Source organism: Festucalex cinctus, chromosome 12 (genome assembly GCF_051991245.1).
Source record: "Festucalex cinctus isolate MCC-2025b chromosome 12, RoL_Fcin_1.0, whole genome shotgun sequence".
Classification (NCBI taxonomy): domain Eukaryota; kingdom Metazoa; phylum Chordata; class Actinopteri; order Syngnathiformes; family Syngnathidae; genus Festucalex; species Festucalex cinctus.
In genome coordinates this window covers 23,212,846-23,240,213 of record NC_135422.1, presented here as the reverse complement: position 1 = coordinate 23,240,213, position 27,368 = coordinate 23,212,846, and the positions used below count along the sequence as shown (strand labels likewise).

Genomic DNA, 27,368 nt, shown 5'->3' with positions numbered 1-27,368 from the left:
TCAACTTTTCTGCCATTCTTTTTTTGCAAGTTTCTGCTTCTCTTCGTTTGTTGGACATTTTATGGCGATTTTATTAAAACATTTTTTATTTATTTTTTGCTCAAATTTCAGACAATGTTTTGCAATTGCGTGGACATTTTATGGTAATTTGGAAATTTTGGATTTCTTTTTTTTCATGGTTACTTTTTAAATGTTTTCTTTTGTGCCGTTTTAAAAAATTCAATTCTCTGACATTTCTGGCAATTTTATGGTAATATGCTTTTCCTCTTCCTTTTTTGACATTTTATGGTCACTTTTGGGACATGTTTAGATATTAAAACACTTTTTCATCTCTCTTTTGTCTCTCTTTGTCCGACTTAAAAAAAATTGGACTTTTGACATGTTTTGAATATTTAATGATTCAAAATAAGTAAAAAAAATTTATTTATATATATATATATATATATATATATATATATATATATTATAACTTTTTTTTTTTTTTTTTTAACATCCACAGGGAGCCACAGATGAGGGACTAAAGAGCCACATGTGGCCCCATGGCTGCAGACCACTGGTATAGAGAATGGATATGGTTAAAATCCGTAGCGTACTGGAAACAGGGCAGATGTGGACCAAATGTGGTGTTTGAAAAGAATAAAATTACAGCTGCTCTCTTTAACAATTTGCCCCCAAATATCTTTACAATAGCCTTTCTATTTCATGCCTTCCTCCTGACCGCCAGTTGGAGATGCTTCAAGCACTGAATGTTCCCTTTTTGGGAGGGACTCAGTTACGGTCGTAACTTTTATTTGACCATTCTTGACTGAAACATCTTGTAATTTGTAGATTAACACCATAGCTGTTTACAATGGGAACTCCTGCAAGCCCCTGGCCAATCGTGTTAAGACTTGATTCAGGTTCGAGTTTCCCGCCCAGTCTGCAGATGTGAAGTCACGTGCGCATTGTGTATGTGAAGAATGGTGTGTGCAGTTGTTTTGTCAACAGATGGCAGTAGTGATTTGAAATGGAATTTTCTGCGTAAAGTAGCTTTAAATTGTGTATCATTTTCCGTATTATTATTACTACTCATATTTGTTTTGTATCATCACAAGTATTTGTGCCATATTCATTAATTAGTAAGACTCACCTTCACATATCATGGGTTCAATGGTAAACACATGACCTGGCTTCATAACACCAACTGCTTTGTTTTCTGAGGAGTGAAAAAAAAAATACAATTCTAAAATAAAACAAATGCAGAAATGCTGACATTTTCTTAATTGTCGAGTGACTTACTGGCATAATGTGGCACATTTGGAGCTGTGTGAAAAAGCTTGTGGATGCCGTGGCCGCAGTAGCTCCGCACCACAGAGAAGCCGTTGGCCTGAGCGTGCTTCTGGATGATGTTACCAAGCTCTCTGTAGCGGATGCCCGGCTTCACTGTAAGGACAACATTTGCAACAATCGTCACGATGACTGCATGATATCCCATCACACATCTGATGCATTCCTAAATGCGAGCATGTTGGCAAATGAGCATCCTTGGTCTTGATGGAATTCGAGAATATTAATTAACCACGTCACAAATTAAACAAAACACAAATAGATAACTTTGCGCCCAAGCTGAAACAACCAAATTATCAATCAAACGGTGACCTACATACCCGGACAAATTTGTAAGGACACTGTTAATGAAAGGAAAAACCCCACAATTGTAAGTGAAATAACTAAAAACTAACACAAGTACACACTAACACATGTACTGCAAATTAACCAATGAAAATTAGACAGCTTTTAAACTGTGATTCAACAAAATCGGTAAAAAAAGAAAAAACCTAATAAAACAGGCCTGGACAAAAATTATGGTACCCTTAATATTTTGAGGCAATTACTGAAATCAAATGATTTTTTTTTTTTTTTGTACCTTTCAATGAGACCCGAGACACCCTGTAACAGCAATAACAAAGCAGCCCCACAACATCACAGTCTCACAGTGGGGACTGTGTTCTTTTTGTTTGAGAACAGAATTCACATCTTTCCAAAAATCTTCATTTTTTTCACCTGTCCAAAGGACATTGTCCCAGAAGCTTTGTGAATTGTTAATATACATTCACTGCAAATTCAAATCTTGCTTTTTATGATTTATTTTCAAGAGTTGTGTCTCCCTGGTGGTTTCCCATGAAGTCAGTCAATTTCAGCTGAGACAATGACTGATGGTGTGATCTGACACTGATGTACCTTGAACTTGGAGTTGACCTTTAATTTCTTTGGAGGTTGTTTTGGGCTCTTGGGTTACCATTCAGTATTATCTGTCTTTTCAATTTGACATCCATTTTCCTTGAGCAACCACATCCAGTTGAGTTGTCTACAGTTCTGTGAAATTAAACCTTTGACAAATATGTGGAACTGGATGCATCAACAATTTATTCATTCATTTTTTCAAAGATGTGCATTTTTTGCACACGCGCGCGCACACATTGCTGGAGCGATGGCAAGATGACCGACTGCAAATCCATTGTTTCCAAGTAGTTTACAATAAGGCGAAAAGAAAGACAAGAAAAAGAGATTCCAGCCCTTACCAGAGTCAATAGCTTGCATAAGGCATTCATATGTCGTCTGAACAAGTTTCTTTGCTCCTTCGTCCACCTCGCCAACATAAAAGGTCTCATTGAGGTCACCATGGAAACCATTGTGGTAGACAGTGATGTCCACTGTGATAGAGGCAAGAGAGAATGTTAGAGTGACTGAAATGACAAAAAAATCAATTTTATCATGTAACAAAGATAGTGTGGGTAAACCAGACTCCTGTTTTCTACGCTGATTGTGAGTGGGAGAAATTTTTAGAGAAATACATGGCAGCCAATATTAATGGAGAAACACCACTGTGAAAGGTTAATGACATCATTTGTCTTGTGGGATCATGCTGATTGCTTGAAGGCTAGTCCATCAGACAACACAAGGGGAGCGGCTGATGTGAAGACATTGGTTAAATAAGAATATTCATAAAGAGCTTCAAATTGGACACTTGCTGACATCATTTCAGGATGAAGTATTGCCATTCATCACACATACATACAGAAAATAATAACTGCCTATAATGCAAACCTCAAGTCATTCATTCATTCCTTCATTAACCAAACCACTTATATTGTGCCTAAAGCGTTTGAATGAGGTAAACTGGAAATTGAGAATTCGATAAAGTCGAGTAAGAACAGGTGCTGTAAAGGCCAAAAATTCAACCAAGCATACCATTAAGAATATCACCGTCATGTAGTGGTCTTCTGTCCGGGATTCCATGGCAGATGACTTCGTTGACAGACGTGCAGCAGGATTTGGGGAAGTTGTAATAGTTTAGAGGAGAAGGGTAGCAATTCCTTGCAGTACAAGCCTGAACAGAGAAGTAGGGATTAAGTGAAGTGGCGCAAAAATAAATAAATAAATAAATAAATAAATAAAAACAAATAAAAGGGGATTTGGTAACAACAAAGTGCTTGCAATATATCGAGATAATACAATTTCCCATTTTGGTACAGATTAGGTCTGAATGATTGTGGAAAATAATCAGTCCATCCCCACAAATTAACATCAATTAATATTAAAGACAGTTTATCTACAACAATTATACGTATAAACTTATGAGCTACTTGGACATGCAATTTGCAAAGTGTTCACTTCACCATGACAACATACGTAATTCCGCCACACAGGTGTGGTTTAAACAATAAGTACAATCCCCTCCAAAAGTATTGAAATGGCAAGGTCAATCAATGTCTGTTTTTGCTGTATACTAAAGACATTTAGATTTCAGATTAAAAAAAAAAATAAATAAATAAAATGAATGAGACAAATGTTCAGAGTGCAGTTATCATTTCATGGTATTCACATGTAGATGTGTTAAAGGACTCACTGATTCTCAGATATTCAAATAGAAAATGTTAAAAATTTCAGCTCTCAAACTAAAATCTCACCTGTCAGATATTATTGATGAATATGAAAGTGTGTATTCATTACAACTGTGTGTGTGCGTGCGTGCGTACCAGATGGACTGCATGGTCAATTTCTTCTGTTGTAACACCGGGTTTCACCATTACAGCTGCGATATCCAGGACTTCTCTTGCCAGCTGCAATTGACAGTCCCAATGCATAATAAATGGAAGGGGAATCATGACAAGGGCTGTTAACAAAGAAACATTTCATCTTACCTTGCACACCACTCTCATGCCTTCCATGTCTTCAGGAGGGAGGATCTTGATCTGTGACGTTCCCTTCAGAAACTGCTCAGATTCAGACATCCCTGTGGAAAGAGAAGTGGCATCATTCACATGTTCAATAACAAACTGATAAGATGATTAAATGAACTTACAATAGTACATTAACTGTCAATCATAGTTATATAAATAAAAAAATGTTCTACTCAGTAAAAAAAGGGGCAACGGGGAACAAAACATAATATAATGTGTGTGTGTCCAAGGCAGATCTCAGACTTGAGTACGATCAAAGTTCTAAGGTGAGATTTCCCATCCATCCTAAATGAACTTAAAGAGGTGTTGCAAAGAGGAACGGGTGAAACTGCCCGAAGATATGTGCGCCAAGCTTGTGGCATAATTTTCTAAGACGTGGCTGCAATTTCTACCAAAGGTGCATCAAAAAGTATTGAGCAAAGGCTGTGTACATGTAATTTGGGGGTGTTTTTTCTTGTTAATAAATTTCAAAATAACACCCAAATAATGGGGTGTTGCGTGTGTACAACTTTGACACGGGGAAAAAAATAATTTATTACATTTTGGAACAAGGCTATAACATAAAAATGCAGAAAAAGGTAAGCTTTGTGAATACTTTCCAGATGCATAATAAACTTAAGGTGTTATTTGCAGAGGTGTGCTGAGTTACCACGCCTTTATATTTATCCACTGTATTTACATCCATATTTAAGGGTTTTAATTTTCAGCAACAAAATCAAGAGTACCCCTTTTATGATAACGCAATGTTGCTGTTGTGACTTCCAAGCTGGTCCCATTCGGTGCAATTATAGCATTGTCTTGTCGGGTTAAATTCACATTTAGCACTAATGATTTATTTATGTCATTATTTTAATATTCCTCTCTTTTCTATTACTAGTTAGTAGGGGTGTGAATTGCCTAGTACCTGACGATTCGATTCATATCACGATTCACAGGTCACGATTCGATTCGATACCGATTAATCCCGATACGAATGGTCACGATTCGATACCGATTAATCCCGATACGAATTTATAAGTTGATTGTTGCGATTTTTTTTCATTCATATTTAGAAAATACTAATCAGTAAGCTTGTAGAGTGTAAGATTTATATGAAAATGTATTATTTATTTATCTGAAATTTCAGTCTTATAGAGGTTGTAATCTGTTTCATGTTTGAACAGCATTAAAATAAAAATATTAAGGCTTAATGTGCCGTTCATATAACATTCTTCCATGCTCAAGGTGTGAATCCTAAAAAAAAAAAAAAAAAAAAAAAAAAAAAAACCAAAAAAAAACCGATTCTGCCGATTATTGAATCGATTCGAGAATCGCGCGATGAAGTATCGCGATATATCGCCGAATCGATTTTTTTTTTTTTACACCCCTACTAGTTAGCCTTGCACACATGAAATACAAATATAATGCAAAAGCACCCTAAAAGCCTAAAGCAACATTGAACTTCAGAGCGACACTACAAGAAAGGATGGCACGAATGCTGGTGACTCAGGATGAACAAAGCAAGATTGTATAACTACTGAAGAGTGTTACAGTGAAGTCGGTCAACTTTGTATGTACAGTGTTCCCTCGCTAATAATGCGGTTCACTTTTCGCGGTCTGGCTATTATGCGGATTTTTTAGTGCAATTTTGCATGTATTATTTTTTTTTTTTACAGTAATGTACCTATTATATAAAATTTATGAAGGTTTGAACATAGAGAATGTTTAAACAAGAGAGAAATGTGACAAAAAGTAAATGATGAGATGAGAAAAAGTATGTGAAAAGTATCAACTGTGTGGTGAGGGGTTTTAGAGCCTTAAAATATTTATAGTAAATGTAAAACATAAAGCTAGCTACTTTGCGGATTTCATTTATTGCGGGTATTTTTTGGAACCTAACCCCAGCGGAAAACGAGCGAAAACTGTATTGCAAAAAACTTTACACATTCCGACGTTTAATGATTGAACAAGGTTTCATAACAGAATTGAGGGAACAAATGTGGCTTGTTTGGTCAAAGCATTAGTCATCATCGGGCATTTACTGATCCATAATTTATGAAGTCAACAAGATGATTGCTGTCTGAACATCACCAGTTGCTTGGCAACAGTGATTTTCGACTTCGGCACAGTCCACCCTCCTTTTAACCCCAAGTGTCCATAGCGTGAGTATATTACAATAATCAATTTAAAATGACTTGAGCTTCAAGAGAGTAGCTTAAGAAAAGATGAATTATCTTTAATAATTTCATAAGGACCACTTTAGAATATGGGGAAAAGTGGAAACAGAAATTTAAGAATAGTGTATAAATGATTTTGCACCAGTTCAATATCCACGCTATTGTAAGAAACATTGCAGTGTGGTGTTCCCTGAAAAAGCATCACAGGAGAATGAAAAGACATCGTAACCATGGCTACCTGTGTAAGGATCTATGCCGGCAGATGACAGGAAATGTAGAGTTGCCATGGTAACATTGAAAGAATTGCCAAGAGAATTTTAAGACAGGTTACAACTAGAAGGAAGGGGCTTATTATTACAGAAGAATAAAAATTGCAGTGGATGTTAGAATTGTTGAAAATTGTTATTGTTAGATGTTTACTGAAACTAAATCACTGATTTGTAGATTCAGTTAAATTAGAAGCCAACAAAGTGATCACACAGGAAACTGATGGGGATTACGGCTGGGCAATATTCTGGAAAAAATATTGATATCGAGATATTGGCCCGAGCAATATACATTTCGCCGATCTGCAATAATGCTTTTATCTGAATTTGACCAGTCAGATACCAACTTAAATGTGCATCACCACCCAATAGTTGGACATTACCTAGGCCCTAGATAATCACCCTAAGTTAATTATTACAATTAACTAAGAATACATTGAGCTTGCTTATTTTGCCACATGAAAAAAAACGTTATTCTTTCAGATAATAATGTTATTTCTTTAGGTTCATGTTAAACATTGCAATAATATCAATATCACAATATTCAACAACTATAACACATATCACACATTTTCCAATATCGTGCCGCCCTAATGGGGATCATATATCGTTGCAAGTTAACAGTGAATGTAATTATTGTTGCCATCAATTACACTCGCCAATGCATTTTGAATGTTAGTTGTGAAAAGTATAGAGAAGGAAAAGAGAGATACAGTATGTATGCCTGTAAACTACATCACAGGTAAGACATGTCAGACGAACCCAGAATGTGTGGCATTGTCCTAGCTCATACAATAGGGCAAGCACAATAATAAGTTGTAACATCAATAATAAAAAAGAAAGTACGCCGCAAAGTATAGATGAAAATATCAAAACAAACTAAATTAGGCTTTGTTGTTTGAGGCATGTATGCTTCTTTTTTGCGATTTTCTATGGTTGCATTGCCTTCTTTCTGTTTGTTCGCTGATGCAGAGCTCTATGAAGGAAAGTAGGTAAAAGAGGTAAGATAATACTCAGAAGCCCTAAATAGAGAATAAATAACATTAACATTTTGAAAAAGTGACATGAAAACATTATTTGAAATTGTTGGTGTATATCATAAACTGCTACAGTGGGGGTTATTTCCCTCTGTACAACAAAAGCCTGTGAAGTTTTATGACGGTGACAGTTTGATGATGCAAAAAAATGCATTTTTTGCTTGCTTTCTATACGAAATCATGTTTTCATACAAAAAAATACATTACATTTTTTTATGTGCCTGGTTTACGCACTTCCAACATTTGTCGATTCTCCAGTCCAGACTTCTGACACACACACACACACACACACACACACACACACACACACACACACACACACACACACACACACACACACACGCACACACGCACACACACGCGCCCCCCCACACGGCCAAAACCTAGTACTTCCAAAATGGTCACTTTTCCGAACACCCCAAAATGTTAATAGTTGAACAAAAAATGCTATGTTTGTCAAGCATAATCCAAACTTTGGGCTTAGGTGACCTAAAAACTATACTATCACTATAAAACTAAATAATATAAAAATAAATACCGTCCAACTAAGTGGACCTTTCAATCAGGTAATAGAGGTGAGATGTTTGCTCTCACACAAACTGAAACGATTAAATTAGTTTAAAAAACAACCCATTTTTTAATTTAGGAAACAGTATTTTAGAATATTTGTAATATTATCCATCCATCCATTTTCTTGACCGCTTGTGGGATCATAAATATTTTTCAATTTTCCATCATTTTTAATACCTGGAAATCGATCAAATTTATTTCCAATTTTCCATAATGTCCACACTTGCGTAGGAACCCTGCTACGATATGTATTCGTGTTCAAGCCATCCTTTACGGAAAGAACTGAACTCAACGGGAAAATAATGTTCGATGCAGTAAAATGGCTCGATCAATTTAAAAAAGTAGCAATATTTGTAGTGGCCCAATCGGGAAAGCAGATGCAGTATTGTATGTGGTGACCCAACAAGTCCCACAGTGGCCCTGCCACTTCTCACTTCTACCTACTGTCTATTTACTTGTGTGTCTTGAAAGAATAACACAAAGAAGCATTATTGCAATCGGACACTTCAGCGTCATGAACGAGAGGCACAGGACCTTAAGGTCAGCAGCTCTGAAGGCTCCGTGGTGTGAGGTTTTACGAACATTAACTCACGCAGCACAAACTGGCATCCTTTACACTGGGTTAGCTCTGTTGCTACATCCGTAGCATCAAAGCATGTCACTCTGTAGGCAAGACTTATTAATTTACACTCAAGGCAACAGTTAGCTTGTAGAGGGTACACCAAGTGATTGACAATCATGTTGCAAAGATTGAAGCGGTCAAAAGTTTGCTTACATTTCTTCAAGTTTGATGGTGACAATGCACATTGCCACAAGTACAATCAATCATTAAAATGTTAGCTGGAAAGGCAAGCAAGAAATGTGCATCTCATCTCGCATTTCATCTCATGTAACTTACTGCTCTGTACCAGTTTTCTTTCAAACTAATCGTTTATATAATGTTCAACATAATAGTGATTTATTAGTGTTAATAATTTTGTTTTTCTTTTGTAAAAGCAGTATTGTTAAGAATAGTAGTATCATTAAAATATAAACAATACCCCATCCCCACTTATTAATGCATATTTTTGCCAGCTAAATATCACAGTACGGTACTGGTACCACACTAGAACAAATTAACCATTATTCATGAGAAGAGCAGTGTAGGCAGTACAATTTGTCAAGCACATGTCATCAATTGTCATCTTGTGAATTGATCTATTATGGAGGAATTTAGAGGTGTTTGAATTGAATTTTAAACCAAGCCCCACCAATACATTTTACATGCCACTTAAATCAAACTTCTAAGATTCCGAATAAACAATTCCTTGCTTTAAATGATGATGGTGTTTATTGCATTCACAAGGTGTGTGTTAAATGTCATTATTTATAGTCAGACATACAATATTATTTTTACAAACTATTAAATTCTTTTTGAAGACAATATAGTCTCCTAAAGAGAAGCTTTGTTACCTCGAGGATGGTCAGCATAGTCAGGTCTTTGGATTTCACTGGTTACAGGCCGCAAAGGTGTCTAAAAGGAAAAGGGGTCAAGCAGAGCACATGTTGGGGCAAATAATTTTGAGTAGAATATTCTCTATTATCTCATTTTATATACGGTATGCACATTACAAAAGACATCACACTATTTTTCTTCCACTTAAGTCTCTCATATTCCTTTGGGCTCCCCTATTTTTCCCAGCACCCTGAATGCATTTAAACACTGCACTACACAGTGCCAGCTTGCCTATGTTTGCTGTGTGAAATGACCAAACAAAAAGTGGCCTGGTGTCATTTCCCGCTGGTTTGGATGGCCACGATTTGACAAGATTTCACACCATTTCAACAGAGAGGTCTGGCTTATAAGTTTCTTTTTTACCACATCACGGTACAACTGGGGACACAGCGACGTCACACCGCATTAATGACTGATTCCTCAATTTTCACCTCCATGCTGTTTTCACTATAAGAAGTCTACCAAAATCAAATCACACCGGCAACAGATTTCCTATTAGATGTGCTGAGATGACATCGCCCACCCTGCGCCCCTCCATATTCTATGGCAAAGCCTTCCATCCATCCATCCATTTTCTTGACCGCTTATTTTTCACACAAGGGTCACGGGGGGGTCTTGGAAATAAAGCGTTTTTCTTCTAAAAACTATTTGTTTTCAAAAGCGTGATACATTTCCATCACAATACTCTTTCCTGAATAAAGTCAGACGCCATTACCGCCAGCCACTACTTTTCTGTTCGTTGATGTTGAGCTTGCACAGCTGTACTCTTTCCACCATACATTCCCATATATAAAAAAAAAAAAAAAAAAAAAAAAAAGACGCTGTGAATATGAGAATACTCACCAGTGGGTAGTAAGGACGAAGTTTCCCCGTGTAGCGGTAGCCAGGCCATGGGTCTGTGTTAATGTCTGTCTCCACACAGTTCTTACATTCATTCTGGTTCTTGTCCTCTGATGAAACAACACATGGTCTCTGTAAAGGACCTGGCAGCAGTGTCATTTTAAGTGTCCAAGACCTTGCAACATTTGTCTAAAACACAGGACAGTGTAAATTTGACACACTGTACTGTTTGATGATTGTAGTTTCCCATTGGCCGATTTATTTTTATGCTACATAGTATATATATTTATAATTGGGCATTCCAGTCTATTAAAGAAGCATTTTCCCCGATTACTGTTTATTAACCAGTGATTGTTGTTTATTTCATACTTCATATTACTGTAGTGATAGAAAAAAAAGGGAGATTTGTTTTCCGAAGTAAAAACTGCTGTTTGCAGATGTCATATTTTGATTTAACACAGAAGCTAATCAGTCCTGCCACGCCCCCACCCCGAACAATGCAATTGTTGCAATTTGGCAGCCTTTTGGCTACAGGCCTGATGAGGCTGTATGCACAATCCCCTGCTGACTGCTGCAAAGATGAATTTGACCCCAAGTTGAAAAAGTTGTGTTCTTAGAAATTAGGGGTGTTAAAAAAAATCGATTCGGCGATATATCGCGATACTACATCGCGCGATTCTCGAATCGATTCAATTAAAAAAAATCGATTTTTTTTTTTTTAAGAGCTCAGAATTGTTCATTCGGTAGTCTTACCGATTCAACGTCTTATCATCATTGCCTTTTTTTTTGTGTGTGTGTGTGTGTGAATCAATTTTTAAACTTCCATTTTTAATGGAAAAATATTCAACAAAACGTCTGACTTCGGGTTAGGATTCACACCATGAGCATGGAAGAATGTTATATGAACGGAACATTAAGCCTTAATATTTTATTTTAATGCTGTTCAAACATGAAACAGATTACAACCTCTATAAGACTGAAATTTCAGATAAATAAATAATACATTTTCATATAAATCTTACACTCTACAAGCTTACTGATTAGTATTTTCTAAATTTGAATGAAAAAAAATCGCAACAATCGACTTATAAATTCGTATCGGGATTAATCGGTATCGAATCGAATCGTGACCTGTGAATCGTGATACGAATCGAATCGTCAGGTACTAGGCAATTCACACCCCTATTAGAAATACATTTGTTTTCAATGAGAAACAGTGTAGCAAGCAACTTTTGTATGTATGTAGTTCAGTGATTCAATGGTTCCCGTGAGCGTGAAGGCAATGTAAGACTTTTTTGTGAGCGAGAACGCACAACGTAGGTTGTTGTTGTTGTCTTGGCGTAGTTATGGCCAACAGTTATCGCTAGAAATTGTCATTAAAGTGTTGTTGCTAGCTCACTTCAATTCTTCATATTAAGTTACAAAACCAACTGAATTTGTTTTCTGATGTTGGCACGATGTGCGGCCATTAACTAGACAGACTGGTGGTTGTCGACGCAAGCTACAAAATAAGCCCAACATTAGTGACGGTATTACCATACACCCCGGTGTAATGAGGAGACTGTAAAACGGTGTCAAAATTTTTATTATTACACTATTACACTTTTCGAGCAAGTGTACTTGCTTTATAATAAATATTGTGGAAATCACTGCGAGTAGGTTCTTAAACCAAACTAATGACATTGACACCCAATACCAGGATCTTGATCAGCTTTTTGCACGGGTGTTTTTTTTTTTTCTCTCTTTTTTTTCTTTTTTGGTGCACAAGCACTGCAATTTTATAGGTTCACTATTTAAGGGTTGAGCTTAACGATACAACAGGTTTTGAGTTCAGTTTAGTACCGGGACTCTTCCGCCCTGGAAAAGGCTGATCACCTCAGTGCAAACTCCCCCCCCCTTGTTTTTAGTTGTACCATTTAAAAATTAGGGCACCTCGGCACCCTAATTTGTTGCAGTCTTGAGCCCTGGATACTTACTTGCTTTTTTGTGCAGCAACTTGTGAGATGCCCAGCTCCCTTTGAAACATTCCTGGAAATTAAAAGAGGAAATTAAAAACTCCCAGAAGTAAGTTAAAGGGTTCAACAAAGTCGAAAAGAAAAAAGAAAAAAAATTGAAAAAAAATAAAACACCTGACACTTCATTGGCAATCCAACATGTCCACCTCGCGCATGTACATTATATTACGTCCTTTTCATCAAAGTGACTGTCAATGCTCTTGGGCAGAAAGTTGACGGAAAAAACGCTAGCTCTCCACGACATTGTAGCCCATTAACGCTGCGCCAATATTTTCTGCCGCAGGAGGGCATGTTCAGGTCAATTATTTTATATTACTTTAAAAGAAACTTAAAAAAGGCTTTGCGTTTGTGAACATTAGTTTGTTCAATTCAAAGGGGCCAGCTATGGGGCCTATTGTAAAGGTATTTTTGATGGTAAATGTTATAAGAATTATATATATTAAAAAAAGAGCAGCTGATCTATTCTTTATTTTGATTCATTGACGTACCAAAAACTAGAATGGAGGATGGAAGCCTAGTAGACGATTAGGTAGGTATTGTAAACAGAAGTGACTAGTTGGACCATTGATTGTAATCTTAAAAAAAATAAAAAAAATAAAAAAATTTATAAATAAAACGTGATTTCACAATACACACCCATCATAATTCTTAATGTATACCAGCTTTTATATATTGATAGAAAGCCTACGTTGTTTAGATATTTGCAATAATTAACGGTTAAGGCATTGATGTACTTTTTTTTGGTTGGAGTTTTGAAATGTCCGACAGTATTTGAATGCACTCAATGCAGCTGCCGTTCCGCTCGCCGAACGCTGTCAATGTAGCTCCCATTTGCCAGAGACTTGTGTCGTATGCTCATAAAATGACAGACTAATTAACTTTCTTAGCGTCCTTAACTGGCAATTAAATATAATTTTGTGGTGGCGTCGTGTTGATGTTGGAAGTCGACCAATGACAACGAGTGAGGACGAGTCAAGCTGGCCCCTTTGAGCGCGACGCCTTCCGGGCGCTGCATGGATCAATTTCAAAATACAAACAAGGCAACTGCATCAACGTCAATGTATTACTTGAAAGGCTTTTATTTTGAAGTTGGCCTCCACAGCACGTTCCGCGGACTGATCATGGCTGTTGCACCACTCATTTAAACATGTACCAGGTACTCGCACCGTGCGACTGGATTAATTTTTCACCAGCACAGGCTGTACAGTTGCCAGCATTTGCGGGTGAAATGGTCGCAGTGTTGAGCCCTGCTATTGAGGCAGTGGTGGTACTACCGATACCAGGTATGCATGCCAATACCAGTCTCATTTTAAAGGTATCAGTACTCGCGGCGGGGCTCCTGCGGCCGTTTTATGATCAAGAACTAGAATTTAGAAGTTATAGAAAAAGAAAGTTCACATTAATTTTTGCCCTTAAATTTCATGCAATTTTAAGGGGAAAAAATACTAGATTGGGATACATAGATAATTCTTGAAAATCAACTGTAATTTTTGGGTGGGGAATTTTATGTACAAGTGGTATGTGTATTTGGTATCAGTATCGGTGACAATTTAAGGAGAGTTGAGTATGTATGCGCATGTATCGTTCGGAAACAAAGTGGTATCGAACATCCCTAATCCTGACCGTGCACCATGAGGTGCATGTATGTATTCCAGGGGTGTCCAAACTTTTTCATTTGAGGGCCACATACAGAAAATCAGAAGGACGCAAGAGTCACATAATGTTATGAAGAGGAATTGTGTTTAGTCCTAAAAATTGTACAAATAATTTATTTGTGCTTTGGCATATTTAGAAAAATGCTACAGTATATAAACCATTTTATTTGTAGTATAGCAGTAGAGTTATTATGCTTTTGGAATTTCTCATTTTAGTTAGTTTTTATTAGTTTTCAGGGTGGTTCTGTTTTTATTAGTTTTAGTTCTTTAATAAATGCTTAGTTTAAGTTTTAGTCAGTTTCAGCGTTTGTATTAGGTTGTTTTTGTGTGTATTACTTGTACGCAATATTTAAAAATACACCATGGGCGCAACGTCATCTGAAGGTGCTTTTGTATTGGCTGCTGCTAGATGACGTCACTTCTGTGTGATATACAATGTTATTATTCCGGTTGATATCAAAATAAATCTACGAAAAAAAAAGAAAGAAAAGAAAATCACACCAAAGACTAAACCTAAGGACATTTTCGCTATAATTATAGTTTAAGTTAAGTTTGTTTTGTAAACATAAAATTTAATTTCAGTTAGTTTTCGTTTTTTAAGCATTTTCATTTTTTCGTTCACAAAATTGTTTTGTGAATATTAGTTTATTTCATTAATTTTTGTTAACTAAAAAAAACCTTTAATAGCACCTGTGTTTTTCGACACCCTCCCTTATTACTTTGACCATCTCCAAACATTTTTGTTTTTATTTTATTTGAACTGAGTCAAATGCCATTTTTATCATATGTTGCAGGCCACAAAAAAATGGATGGCGGGTCGCAAATGGCCCCCGGGCCGTAGTTTGGACACCAGTGAAAATTCAACGGGCTCACTTTCTTTTACAGCCAACATACTAAGTTAAGAGTTCCAATCAGAATATGTCTATTGTGATAAAGCATGAATTCATTAAAACGGTTCTGCCATAACATTTCACGAGTGACAGTGGAGTCTCAGCCACTGTTTTTGCCAGGATTCAAAATACGAATTTCCATTGCATGATGTGATGGTACGTTGGTAACAGTGTTGCCCACAATGTTACAAGTGCCAGGATGGCATCGTAGCATAGAGTAAACAGCTAGTTGCGCTTCTTACCTTCGCTAGCAGTAAAAGCAACTTAAAAACAAACCAACCCAATACACATTTCGATGTACATAATTATACTTTTTTGTAACCAAATTATTATAATGAAATCACCCACTTCAGCCAACCGGTCAGGAGTTAGCTAGGTAGTTAGGCAGTCTTCTATCAAATTGTACAGAAATAGCCGGACTCACAACGGGTACATTACTTGAACTATATTTACACCACGAGCCGAGGTCGTCGTCTAACTTCTGACATAAATGGTACCATATTTTATAGCAAGCACATACACATAGCATTCTATGTAGCATGACAGCTACATAGCAGCCTCGTGATAATACAGGGCCCGTTGCTGAGCTAAAACAGCGGCCCTTTTCAGCTTGGCGAGACCTGAAAAAAGCTTTACCTGGGAGCAGAAATACGAGCCCTGAATGCCAAGCTTGATACATGTGGGACACTGAAGTTTAGCGTCTTTGCTGCAGCATTCCGTCTCGCACTCCCTTCTCTCCTCCGTGCTCGCCATGCCTTCGTCTGCTGGAGGGGAGGGGTGGAGCCCCGGAGCCGGGGAAGCAGCCAGCCAGATGCGCCGCACCGCGCATGTCTGGAGCGGACGGTCACGCTGCTAGTCTGCTCCAATCAACGGAAACTTTCCAAACACAGCTTTGTAAGATGGCGACTGCCGAACCGGTGAGCACTTTCTCGAAAAACTTCAAAACACATCTAGTGGTGCCGTTTTAACGTAAACCGTGCCATTTTTTAGTCGAAGCAGTTGTCATGAAATGTATACCGACTGCTGATCTACTCGCCATATTGTTTTTGACTTCAAGTCAGCGAGCTTTATTACGACCTGTGTTAACGTCAAAGCAGTATGGAGACCTCGCAACTTTTACGCTGACGTTGAGAGTCGCTTTCCATTTTGCATAAATCCAGTCACTCAGCGTGCCGTAACTTTGCTGTTTTTGTCAGAAAATACACAAATGGCAAACGCTCATTTTACACTTTTAAGCACCCACTTGTTTTTATTCTGCCTGTCGAATATGACGTTGAACCTAGTTGTTGCTCAGTGGAAGAACTAGTTTCAGCGTCACTTTAACGACCTCTCCGACGATTTCTATTTCAGTGACTCGCGTTGTCATAACGAATGAAATACGGATGGACTTGAATTGTTTATGTTACGCTAATAACTCAGGCAACAAGAATACTATTTAGTAATGACGCCACATTTAATACCAATGATCGTATTTACTAACACCTTGTACACGGCAAAGTGGTTTATAAATAAAGTTGAGTATCGGTTTGAATATATATATCTAATTTAACCCTATCAGATGCATTGTTACGTATAATACAGTAAAGTTTGATCACAGGTTTAGGGAAATCCAATTTACATTGAAATCATCCAACTTAGAAAGTAGTTTTCAGTCCACGCCCATTAACGTGATTTATTCAAAGAAATATTCAACACGCATATGTTGTCAAATATCATGGTCATCACAGATTACAACCTTAAACACAATCGTGAAGCACTCAGTTTATCATAATGTACATGATAAACTTAAGTAAAGTTCCCTTCTTATTTCCTAGGAATCCAACCCAAGTCCATCCCTGCCAGAAGAGGATGGAGCTGAAGAGGCAAGAGAGACTGGTCAGGAAATCGTGAGCCCAGAAGCCTACATCAAACACCCCCTACAAAACAGGCAAGGTTCTATGTCACAGTTGAAAATGTATCTGTGACATCAAAAAGAGAGAAAAATGACAAAACATGAAACATTCCATGATGGTGAATAAAACTCACATTCAGGAACCAAAACAAAAAAACATGAAGACAGAAATAAGTAAGTAGGGTAGTGAGACAATTGCTAAGTTTACATGTAGTCAGTATTTGGTTTAATGTCAGAATTCCAGTTTCTGAAACATTCGAGCTAACCCGTTTACATGCGTGGCGAACAGTTACTCCCGTATACATGGTCATTGTGCTCGATTGGAATACTCTGTTTCTTAGGGGCGACGCACAGACACCATCATTATGCAAATAGGCGTAATTTCCGCCTTTAGCTTTCTACGTTCAATAAAAAATTGACATGATAAAGTGTGGTTCTTTGCTGTATTGTCATGTTACCTCTGCTTGAGAAATTTCCGGTTGGTTGCGCACCAGAAGCACGGACTTATATACACTTATATGTGTGTATTAGGGATGTAATGATGTCCGAATATCACGATACAATATTATCATAATATGAAGGTCACAATATGATAATTATTAGGGGTGTGAATTGCCTAGTACCTGACGATTCAATTCACATAACGATTCATAGGTCACGATTCGATTCGATACCGATTAATCCCGATACGAATTCATAAGTAGATTGTTGCGATTTTTTTTCTTTTTATTAAAATTTAGAAAATACTAATCAGTAAACATGTACAGTGTAATATTTGTATGAAATGTATTATTTATCTGAAACTTCAGTCTTATAGAGGTTGTAATCTGTTTCATGTTTGAACAGCATTGAAATAAAATATTTAAAAAAAACACAATATTGTGTTTTTGTACATTTCAGCAATGCATATAAACAACCTACTATATCTAATAACTAGGGCTGCACAATATATCGAAAAAATATCGATATCACAATATTGGCCTATGCAATATGCATATATAAGACATGCAATAAGTTTGATATGGAATTTTATTCTTTTATCTGAATTTGACCAGTCAGACTGTCAGGTTTACCTGTTTGACATTTATTAAACATGACAAAAAAGATGAGAAGACACTCAGTTGAAAGCTCGCAAGGAGAGAGGAGAGGAACTGACTGATACAATTCAATACTGCACTTTGAAAAAAATCCCCTCCTCACCCTCTCTTTTTATTTGGTTTCCAAGCTCTTGGTTACATGGGTGTTCCAACCCTAATAATGCAAATGCAAAACATCGTCAGCTAGCTGATACTTCCGCCGAAAAGGCAAACAACTTCAGGCGGAAGTATCAGCGAGCTGGCTGCAGTGCGTCGGTTAGCGCTCTACAGGGCGCCGCGCAGTGATACGAACGAACAGAAAAGTAGTGGCTGGCGGTAATGGCGTCTGACTTTATTCAGGAAAGAGTATTGTGATGGAAATGTATCACGCTTTTGAAAACAAATAGTTATTAGAATGAAAAACGCTTTATTTCCGAGACCCCAGCCAGCTTGCTGGACTATTTTCCTCTCGTCCAACGCCGAACCAGAACGCGTGTCACAGAACGCTGTCAGGGGTAAGTCAGTGCTGATCGCACACACGGGAGGTGAGGATGAAATTGAGATTCATGTTAAAAAAGCCGAACAATCCTTTTAAGGAAAATGTGCACTGCCATCCAGTAGTTGAACATTGTCGAGAGGTAATTACAATGAATTAAGAATACATTGAGTTTATTTTGCCGCATGAAAAAAATGTAATTCTTTCATTAGATAATAAAAACGTCATTTCTTTAGGTACATGTTAAATATCGCAATAATATCGCTACATTCAACAACTATATCGCATATCGCATGTTTCCAATATTGTGCAGCCCTACTAATAACACTTAATATTGAGGCACTTACTTGCTAATGCAAGCACGGATTGAGTTCCTCCACATATTGACTCGGTTCACAAGCCTATTACGTTCCCCTTCATCTGACCTTTAGTGTGGATTTTAAACATAGAAGGCCCAAAACATGCCTTATGAAAATTAAACTGCACTAAAACACTCACCACCAGAGGGTGCTAGAACTGCACAAATGTAAATCAACCTGACTTTTTTTTTTTTTTTAACAGATGTTCTGTTTTTAATAATTGTGACAATATTACGAATGTCTTTTACATGAACAAGAATGTGGATTATGTAAGGGTTAGCCCAGGGGTCTTATTTGGGTTTTAAAAATCCTGAATAAGAGCAAATTGGGGGTTTTGCGCATATTTACATGGCCTTTCAAAACCCAAATATTGCCAGTATTAAAATGATTAAATTATGAAAGTAGGGGTGCACCGATCGATCGGCCGGCTGATTTATCGGCCCCGATTTCCTTAATTTTGGAAGATCGGCCGATCCCTTAAAAATAAACCGATCTTTTCCACCCATCTAATTTCCCTCCTCAGAGGTCTGAAAAAGTCAGCCACCGTCCTCTTCTGCTGAGATGATTAATAGGATTTTCATTTTTATTTGAGAGAACTACATGTGCAGTTAAAACACGCCATTTGTATTATTTTGCCAATATTGTTCAATGTTTTCCAACAAAACAAGACTGGAACACTCAAGGTATATGCTGCTTGTAGTGACAAAAATCGGTATTGGCAAAAATCGGGATCCGCAGGTCAGAGTTTTTAAAAGATCGGGGATCGGTGATTGGCTGGAAAATTGTGATTGGTGCACCCCTATATGAAAGGATTATCGCCTGCATGTAAACGTAGTCACTGGCAAAGGTGATGAAAGCAGAGTGAAACAGGTGTGTTTTGAGGAGTGATTTAAATGATAGGAGGTCAGTGAAGTCTTGTATGTGTTGCCCCCCAGGTTTTATGTTAGGTTCGAGGTGGAAGAACAGAGGCTGTGTGCAGGGTGGTAGGTGTGGAGCAGGTCTGTGAGGTAGGAGGGTCCCTGAATGTGAAGGGCTTTATGGGTGAGAATGAGGAGTTTGAATTGAATGCGTTTGGAAATTAGGGAGCCAGTGGAGCTTCTGGAGGCGGGGGTAATATCATCGTGAGAACGGGTCTGACTAAGAAGACGGGAGGCGGACTTTTGGATGAGCTGAAGTTTATTGGAGGTTGCATTATTAAGGATGCTGTTGCACTTGTCAAGATGGGAAGTGATGAAGGTGTGAATCATGACATCAAACAGCCCCTACAAAGCCGGCAAGGATCTATAGCAGCGCTCATCAACCATTTTGAGACTACTGAAAGCTACTTTTTGGGTGCTGATGAATCTCAAGATCTACCAGTTTGATACAAACTTTGGAAATAACAAAATTGCTCAAAATACCTTTACATGTTCATGTATGTGAAAACATTACTAAACAGATAAAATCATATGCAATACTTTATTTTCATAAATCTCTGTCAGTGTTTACATTTTCAAACGATCGCTTCCACAACATTCCTAGAAAATCATAATGTCAGGAGAGACTAATTTTTAGAGCAGGCCCATCGCTACTCATGTGGTCATCGCGGGCTACCCGCAGACAGAAATGAATTGACACTAATTACAATATGCTCTTTCAACTATAGGGCTGTTTCCAGTTTACAGCAAGGTTATTATAGTTAATGAAAACTAACAAAATAACTCAAAACTAAATTTGAAAAACATTTTTGTTAATGAAATAAAATAAAAACTACAACTAACTGAAGCCACATTTTACTTCACTAAAACCAACTGTACAGCAAAAAACATCCTTCGTTTTTGTCTTTGTCAATTAATATCATACATGACCTTTCAGTGTTCATTTTAAATGTTACTAATTCGGTACAGCTGCACAGCCACAGCGCCACAGAAGTAGTGAACCCTTTAAACATATCTTTAAAATTAAAAAGTACAGAGCTGGCTAAGAATGGCCATACATAATCCAATCATAATCCAACGCATATCCCTGATTTTGATTGGACGTGAATGTACTCATAACGCCCAGATAAATTGGACTACAAAGCGGCTCAAATGATAAACTAGCAGTTCATATTGGCAGCATCCAGGTGACAGCCCTCATTTCCTATGAAGCTTAGCTCTATGCCTTTCTTTGACATTTTTGCATCTCCCGTTTTTAACTAGGATCTTATTCCATTTATGTAAATGTGATTTTTTATTCTCACCCCAACAGATGGTCTCTATGGTTCTTCAAGAATGACAAGAACAAAACATGGCAGGCCAACCTGCGACTCATCTCAAAATTTGACACAGTTGAAGATTTTTGGGCGTAAGTTGCAATAAAGAGAGTAAAAGAGACATGAGATGTACTGCAATTCTCATTCATCTCATTATTACTGTGCCATGTCTTCCCAGTCTGTACAACCATATCCAGTTGTCAAGCAATCTCATGTCAGGCTGTGATTACTCCCTCTTTAAGGTTTGTTACAGTATACATTCCTTGAATGATTTCATATGATGTATGTTTGTTAATGCTTTTACATTTAAGTCACATCACAGAAAATGTGAACCATAAATATTGAATACTGTAAAATCCCGTGAATAAGATGCTTTTTTTTTTGCAACAAATGATCCAAAATCGTCCCAACGTATTATACACGGATTCACATTTTTTTAAATACAATTTATAGATGTTTACTGGTACCCAGATGTTGTAGAAAATGGCGTACTTTCAGTCCAATATTATATTTATTTGGGCCACTTTTTTTTCCCTTTAAAGTAATAAGAAAATGGAATCTTAATGGCCCAATTTTTTTGTATCTTACTGTTTTCTTGAAATTTACTGTTCACGTGAATTGAAATTTATTTTCTTACATTTATGAAAGACCTGACTTGTTGCATTTTATGACAATTTAGAATCCTTTTAATTTATATGTACAATTATTGAATGGGGTATATGCCACGGAAGAGGCGGGACGTGATTTTACACATCAGTTTGTTTCCGGTCCAGGATGAGAACGCGTAACCGAGGGGCACAAAGTCGGAAGCACAAGTATTTTTGTCGCAGCCCACACGTCGCAAACTGAACCGGAAACAAACCGATGTTCAAAAACAGTCCCGCCTCTTCCGTGGCATATACCCCATTAGAGTTATGAAAACATTTTCATCTCAGCCGTGCTGATGTCAATGTTTGTGTAACACTTAAGTGATTAACACGTGTTATTTTCATTAATAAATAAATCGTTTAACCAGTTACTCCATCTGTAAAATGTAATTTGGAATTTAATGTTTGTAGTTTTTTTTTTTTTTTTTTTTTTTTTTAATAATTTCCTTGATATTTAAGAATTAATGTTCCATAATTAATCAATATCGGATTGAACTAAAGTGAATCAAATAGGAAAAAAAAATAAAAAATCAAATCGAACTGAACTCTTGTGAATCAAAATCGAATGGATTGAGGAAATTTGAATCGATAGTTTTCCCAGCCCTAATATTTATTGTCTAATGCTACAAATTGAAGTTCTGGAAGTGAATTTCAATAGGTTGGCAGCTCTGGGTAGATATTTGGGAGTCTCCCATGTGAATCGGGACAGTTGGCAAGTGTGCAAAAACGAGAGTCAATTCAAAGAAATGGATTTCATATTTTGTGACTTAGCAGTACCAGTATCAATTTGCAACTACGGAGGATGGAACAGTACTGGTTCGAATAGGAAAGGTTCCAAACATTCTTAAGCGTATTATACATGGGTGCACACGGGATTTTCAAATGTGAAAATAATTAACTAGTAATCTAGCCCGCAAGACTATTTTTAGATTTTCAAGGTTCTTGCAAACTCTAGGAATGATTACCTTATTATTGGCTGTGTTTACATGAAAAAAAAAAATGTTTCAAAGTTGTCACTTGACATTGGAGTCCAATGTTGAACTATGAGTATAAACAATGTGACGTGTTGCTGCAGGACGGTATTGAGCCCATGTGGGAAGATGAGAAGAACAAGCGTGGAGGACGCTGGCTGATCACACTTAGCAAGCAGCAGAGAAGATCAGACCTGGATCGCTTCTGGTTAGAAACTGTAAGTTTTCATTGTTGATTGGTTTGATGTCACATAGAGGGCGCTGTGCAAAAATATTCACCACTACTAAGTACTAGGGGTGTGAATTGCCTAGTACCTGACGATTCGATTCGCATCACGATTCATAGGTCACGATTCGATTAGATACCGATTAATCCCTATACGAATTCATAAGTCGATTGTCGCGATTTTTTTTAAATTCAAATTTAGAAAATACTAATCAGTAAACATGTACAGTGTAAGATTTGTATGAAATGTATTATTTATCTGAAACTTCAGTCTTATAGAGGTTGTACCGTATTTATATAAGGCGCACCGCATTATAAGGCACACCTTCAATGAATGACGCATTCTAAAACTTTTTCCATATATAAGACGCACCGTATTATAAGGCGCACCGCATTATAAGGCGCACCTTCAATAAATTGACATATTTGAAAACTTTTTCAAATATAAGGCGCTACATAGAGGCTGGGGTTACGTTATGCATCCATTAGATGGTGCTGCGCTAAAGAGAATGTCAACAGTCAGTCAAACTTTATTAATAGATTACAAACCAGCTTTCTGACAACTCCATTCACTCCCAAAATGAATAAACAGCTGTTTTAATATTTTCTCTGAGGTAAAGTATTAGCCAGCGATCCAAGACGGCAGGATCTTCTGCGCATGTGCGTCACCGATCGTGCAGGGTCACCGATAGCGTCTTGACAGCGAGACCTGTTGCGGCTCAATATTGATCCATATATAAGGCGCAATGGATTATAAGGCGCATGGTCAGCTTTTGAAAAAATTGAAGGCTTCTAGGTGCGCCTTATAGTGCGTAAAATACGGTAATCTGTTTCATGTTTGAACAGCATTGAAATAAAATATTAAGGCTAACTGTTCCATTAATAGAACATTCTTTCATGCTTAAGGTGTGAATCCTAAGACGTTTTGGTGAATATTTTTCCATCAAATATGGATGTTTAAAAATCGATTCGGCCGCCTATTGAATCGATTCGAGAATTGCGTGATGTAATATCGCGATATATTGCCAAATCTATTCTTTTAACACCCCTACTAAGTACTAACGTTGATATTTTATCTTTTCAATAGCTTCCGAGATAACTAAAGATAAGTGTGTAAAAAAAAAAAAAAAAAAGTTTTTTTATGCCGTTTTTGTCATAACAACTAGTTTTTTGGTTTGTTTGTTTGTTTGTTTTCTAATAGATAAACAAAATTTCTTTCCCCCAAAAAAGTATGAAAGTACAATATTTAAGATGATTATATTAGGGCCATTGGTAGTTCAATAATTCAAACCATCACTGATTTTATGCATTTTTATTTTTGGAGTAATAATTTAAAAAAAAACACACACCCACACTAAAGCCTAATTTATGCCTCCACGTTAGCTCTCGCGTTGATGACCGCGTGATCTACGGCGTTCATGAATTTTAAGTGCTGCGTCGCTCGTAGCCGGCTGCGGTGCACACGTCGCCAATCCTTGAACGCCGTAGATGGCGGGGCGTAGCTCGCTTTTGATTGGTCCGTTCGATGGCGTTTTTTCTTTTTTTTTTTTCTCTCTCTCCCCGCCCCCCGCCCAGATAGTTACGGTGAAGGCAACTGGCGGCGCAAATCGACTTCCTGCTCGGAGACCACGGCTGTGCATGTGGATATGTGCCTGGGACGAGAGGCGGAGAACAACAATAACTTAAAAAAAAAAAAAAAAAAAACTGTGTTCGCTAAGCGCAATTCAGAACGTTCAAATGTGCCGTTCAAGTCAATGAATTAGCTCAATGACCTAGTGTGTGTGTCTGCCCTGAGACTGGGAGGTTGTGGGTTCAATCCCTGGCCAGGTCATACCAAAAACGATAAAAATGTGACCCATTACTGCCCTGCTTGACACTCGGAATTAAGGGTTGGAATTCAGTGTTTAGATCACCAAATGATTCCCGAGCGCGGCCCCTCCCTGTTGCTGCTCACCGCTCCCTCAGGGGATGGGTCAAATGCGCCCCACTTCGGTGGGTGTACTTTAACTTTAACAATTACTCACAGTGGCCCGCCCCCAAAAGGGAGCCCACTGCATGCGGTTAAAGAAATGGAAAGTAAGCAGTTGCATTCAAAAGTTAATATGAGCGCAGCACGCTCGCCACCTACACAGACAAGGACAACGAAACGACGGCTGTAAACTACGTAGCTACGTTAAGGTTTGTTTTAAAACAAAGAAATATATATATATATATATATATATATATATATATATATATATATATATATATATATATGTGTATATTAGGGGTGTTAAAAAAAATCGATTCGGCGATATATCGCGATACTACATCGCGCGATTCTCGAATCGATTCAATAATCGGCAGAATCGATTATATTTTTTTTTATTTTTTTTTTTTATTTATTTTTTTTTTTAGGATTCACACCTTGAGCATGGAAGAATGTTATATGAACGGCACATTAAGCCTTAATATTTTTATTTTAATGCTGTTCAAACATGAAACAGATTACAACCTCTATAAGACTGAAATTTCAGATAAATAAATAATACATTTTCATATAAATCTTACACTCTACAAGCTTACTGATTAGTATTTTCTAAATATGAATGAAAAAAAATCGCAACAATCGACTTATAAATTCGTATCGGGATTAATCGGTATCGAATCGTGACCATTCGTATCGGGATTAATCGGTATCGAATCGAATCGTGACCTGTGAATCGTGATACGAATCGAATCGTCGGGTACTAGGCAATTCACACCCCTAATGTATATGTATGTATAAGACTTCCAGGTTCTGTTTCTTGTGGTGTGTCCACAACATTACATAATTATTCCTCCACCTTTCTTTTCCAGCTCTTATGCTTAGTGGGAGAGGCCTTCGATGACTACAGTGATGAAGTTTGTGGAGCTGTGGTCAACATCCGCACGAAAGGAGATAAAATTGCTGTCTGGACATCAGACTTTGAAAACCGTGATGCTATAACACACATAGGGTGAGTGATTTCCTTTGCATCAGCTGAAGTGTCTCCATTTGTCTTTACAAGTTATTGTAAATGCCAGCTGTCATCCTCTTAATGCATTTTTCTTTTGTTTTTTAATCCTGCCAACAGGAGAGTTTACAAGGAGCGTTTGGGACTTCCTTTGAAGTTGACTATTGGTTACCAATGTCACTTTGACACCGCAACCAAAAGTGGCTCCACCACCAAGAACAAATTTGTTGTTTGAGAAGCACCTATTATGGCCTCTTTTCAACTTTTTTGTCATATTTGTTGTTGGTGCATATGTTTACTTTGCTGCAAAGACTGCGGAATGCAATCCAAGACTACATGCCAAATGTATCCATAGCCTACACAAGACTTTTAGACTTCCAAAACACTAAACAAGCACTTTTATAATATTGTTGTCCATGGTTATAATATTGTTGTCCATGTTCATATTATAAAAGTAACCTCATTAGCACACTTTGCTAGCTATGATCTGGGAAATGTTGACATGGGCTGTGTCCAAATGTGCACACTGTATCATTGTAAATGTGCACACTATACCGTGCATTATAAATCACATCATCTTGTTGGGGTGTCCAGAGAGATACAATGCAGTGCACTTAAAAACAATGCAGTTGGAAAAGTAGCGAGCCTTGATGGTCACTGAACAGGTTTATATTTTTAGCGCACAATGCACCAGCAGGAAAACAAAATGGTGCCCATGTACGGTGGTCACATTTTATGCAACGAGGAGCCAGTATTCAGCTGGCTGTCCGAATCGCCAAACACAAGAAGGGAATACAGATGGACATTCAGACACAGCCTTGGAGTTTTTAATTCAATGATGACATTCAAATTTGGACTTTAATAAAACAGGATTTTAATTGGAATAATGTAGCAAATATAGCAACTAATATGAACACTAAAAAAAAAAAATAATCTTTTCAAGTTGCTCTTGATGATGTGTTATTGCTGGCCATGTAAACGTATCCAATGAGTGGTATTACTAGAGGTTGTAATTTAGAATGCTTTGTGAATTCTCTCTCTCTAAATCTATTTTTTTTTAAACATTTTATTGCAGTCAATCCTGAAATGCAACAATGTATATTTTTCTGCCGTTTTCTACAGCATGAGCGTTTTGCTGTAATTATGTAAGAAAAGAAATTAAACTTTTTAATTTATTCTAGTCTGCATATTGTTCAATTGTTGCATTATTGTATTGCAATGGTTTTATGCTTCTTTTTTTTGCCCTGACTGTTGCATGTAATCAATCTTCTTAGTCTATATATTTTATGACTGATATTCTTTTGAGTGTTAATATAATTAAAACAGGAATTTTGCAATTGTTTGCAA

General features: G+C 37.2%; 2 protein-coding genes across 4 annotated transcripts in view; one reads left to right on the top strand and one right to left on the bottom strand.

Moving 5' to 3' along the window:
- Positions 1 to 16,187, bottom strand: part of metap1 (methionyl aminopeptidase 1) — a 17,276-nt gene extending 1,089 nt beyond the window's left edge. Inside the window, exons 1-10 of one of the 3 annotated variants that reach the window (XM_077538755.1) lie at positions 15,784 to 16,181; positions 12,564 to 12,615; positions 10,591 to 10,730; positions 9,705 to 9,765; positions 4,185 to 4,276; positions 4,020 to 4,103; positions 3,232 to 3,370; positions 2,562 to 2,693; positions 1,279 to 1,422; positions 1,130 to 1,195 (exon numbers count right to left, since the gene is read on the bottom strand). In XM_077538755.1, coding sequence (XP_077394881.1) covers positions 1,130 to 1,195; positions 1,279 to 1,422; positions 2,562 to 2,693; positions 3,232 to 3,370; positions 4,020 to 4,103; positions 4,185 to 4,276; positions 9,705 to 9,765; positions 10,591 to 10,730; positions 12,564 to 12,615; positions 15,784 to 15,900 — 1,027 coding nt within the window. In that variant the 5' untranslated portion in view covers positions 15,901 to 16,181. Of the gene's footprint in view, positions 1 to 1,129; positions 1,196 to 1,278; positions 1,423 to 2,561; positions 2,694 to 3,231; positions 3,371 to 4,019; positions 4,104 to 4,184; positions 4,277 to 9,704; positions 9,766 to 10,590; positions 10,731 to 12,563; positions 12,616 to 15,783 lie in introns of all 3 variants that reach the window. The other 2 variants (XM_077538756.1, XM_077538757.1) reach the window with 2 other exon arrangements.
- On the top strand, positions 16,010 to 27,368 carry eif4eb (eukaryotic translation initiation factor 4eb). The gene is made up of 7 exons (XM_077538758.1): positions 16,010 to 16,064; positions 16,962 to 17,074; positions 21,199 to 21,294; positions 21,381 to 21,444; positions 22,925 to 23,038; positions 25,885 to 26,024; positions 26,142 to 27,368. The coding sequence occupies exons 1-7, from the start codon at positions 16,047 to 16,049 to the stop codon at positions 26,254 to 26,256; spliced, it is 660 nt and encodes a 219-aa protein (XP_077394884.1). The 5' UTR covers positions 16,010 to 16,046; the 3' UTR covers positions 26,257 to 27,368.

Bases quoted from the DNA above. Each gene is read 5' to 3' on its own strand.
- eif4eb (XM_077538758.1), top strand. The intron at 17,075-21,198 runs GCAAGGTTCTAT...TCACCCCAACAG, and splicing joins AAACACCCCCTACAAAACAG to ATGGTCTCTATGGTTCTTCA. The intron at 23,039-25,884 runs GTAAGTTTTCAT...TTTCTTTTCCAG, and splicing joins ATCGCTTCTGGTTAGAAACT to CTCTTATGCTTAGTGGGAGA.